Source organism: Uloborus diversus, unplaced genomic scaffold (assembly GCF_026930045.1).
Source record: "Uloborus diversus isolate 005 unplaced genomic scaffold, Udiv.v.3.1 scaffold_644, whole genome shotgun sequence".
Lineage (NCBI taxonomy): Eukaryota > Metazoa > Arthropoda > Arachnida > Araneae > Uloboridae > Uloborus > Uloborus diversus.
Window position 1 is genome coordinate 76,783 of NW_026558840.1, and position 1,978 is coordinate 78,760.

Below are 1,978 nucleotides of genomic sequence, written 5' to 3' on the forward strand. Positions count from 1 at the left end.
TATGATTGTACTTTTTTTCAGGGCTTTGATAACCCTTCAAAGGATGAACTTTTATCACATGCCGTTTTAAATTACTTTTACTTGCATAATTGAATCCGCAGTCAGTGCAAATAAATTTCCTAATCTGTTCGTCATGTTCAGTACCATCGCTTTCCAACGAATCCTGATGGACAGGCTCTGGAAGTAGGGGAGAGTCGGGTAAGTTGGAGACCCTAAGACTTTTTACATTTCTAAGACAGAACTAACTACATTTGAAAAAATATTTTTGTACTAATATCTTCGTACAACTATTGCCTAATGACAGTTTATTTCCCTGTCATGTAAACAATTTATATTTTTGTTAATCTTGCTTTTTTACTCCCATCACAAAGTATCCATCTTACCCGATGGTGCGGGTAAGATGGCGATTACGTAGTTGATTCCATTTGACAAAATAAAATAAACTCGTTATGTCAAGTATAAGAACTATATTTTATTTTATGCCCAAAATTATGAATTTCCAAAAAATTATGAACAAAAATCACATATCCAAGACTTCTTTCTTGCTTCGGAATTTGACAGTCCAGTACAAGCCGCATGAGCCCACTTGTGGCATTTTGCACAATTGAACCACAGTTCATTTTTTCCGAAGTCATCACATATGATGCATACTTCATCGACTTCTTCATCTGAGTTATCATCTTCGTCCATGTAATGTATGGATACGGAGGAATCTGATGAATAGTCAAAATAAGTTTTTGAGCATTTTTTCTTCTCTACGACCTTAGTTTTATTCTCTACGACCTTAGTTTTTTTCTTTCCTTTTTTTGCTTCTCTTCTTTCCTTTTGCTTCTTCCTTTCTAATAAATATTCTTTTACAGGCGAACTTGTGGCATGTAGCGATGAAGCTTTAGTCCTTTGTTTCTTTACCTTTGGGGGAGCTAAAGGGAGTACCAGGATATCGGGGGCATTAGATGGACCAGCAACAGGTTGGATATCGGAGGCATTAGAAGGACCAGCAATAGGTTGGGTGTCGGCATCATGAATTTCGGAACTAGATGTGGCATAAGCCGCTGTTGTCACAGCAGGTTCAAATTCTTCAGCTGAGAAAATTTGTGAATTGAGGGGAACAATCCCCGCTGCTTCAAATCCTTTCACTGCGTTATTTAGCGTAGCCGCTTTGGCATACGCTTTGTGAAAGAGGCTAGGTACATTCTTCACAGCAACAGTTTGGCCAGGATTCATAGTTAAAAAATCATTGCACACATTACTGTAGGCAGTTTTCAAAGGACCGAAGAAACTGACGTCCAAAGGCTGCATCTGGTGGGTTGTGTGCGGGGGAAAACCAAGGAGAGTGATAAAGTTGTCCCTGCAAAAATTTACTGCTTCTAGGGTTATGTGTGATGCGTGATTGTCCATCAACAGCAGAATCTGATTGTCAGCTGAAGGTCCTACATTTTTTTTAAAATGGCTCAGCCATTCCAAAAATATTTTGGCATTTATAAAGCTGGAGTCTGGATTGCAGGCAGCTTGGGATCCAGGTGGTGCATCATGCAGCAAATAATCTTGCATGCGCACTCTTTTAAAAATAAAAAGTGGAGGCACATAATGTCCAGTTGCGCTGACACAGCAGACCACACTCACATTTGAGCCTCTCTCAGCCGAAGATACTTTAACCACCCGTCGTTTGCCTGTTGGTGTTATAATGAGAGGGGATTTTGTTGGTACAGTTGAGCAACCTGTTTCGTCAACATTGTAAATCTGGTGTGGCTCATATCTGTGTTTCTTCATAATTTCAGTCAATAAATTAAAGAAGTTTTGCACACTTACTTCATTAAATGCTGCTAATCTTGCCACTGAGGTCGCCTCTGGCTTACGTAAAGATAAATTAAATTTACTTAAAAAGTTGCTCACAAAATCTTTTCCAGCCATCCTGTCTTCTTTATTAAATCGATGTTCTATTTTTAGATGTTCAGCATAATCAAATGCGATTCTTGCA

At 38.8% G+C, this 1,978-nt stretch overlaps 1 protein-coding gene across 1 annotated transcript; it reads right to left on the bottom strand.

Moving 5' to 3' along the window:
* Positions 1-507: 507 nt before the first annotated feature.
* On the bottom strand, positions 508-1,224 carry LOC129233710 (uncharacterized). The gene has a single exon (XM_054867684.1). It carries the CDS (start codon positions 1,222-1,224, stop codon positions 508-510), a length of 717 nt encoding a protein of 238 aa, XP_054723659.1.
* Between the last annotated feature and the right edge of the window lie 754 nt (positions 1,225-1,978).

Bases quoted from the DNA above. Each gene is read 5' to 3' on its own strand.
- LOC129233710 (XM_054867684.1), bottom strand. From the start codon at position 1,224: ATGAATCCTGGCCAAACTGTTGCTGTGAAGAATGTACCTAGCCTCTTT.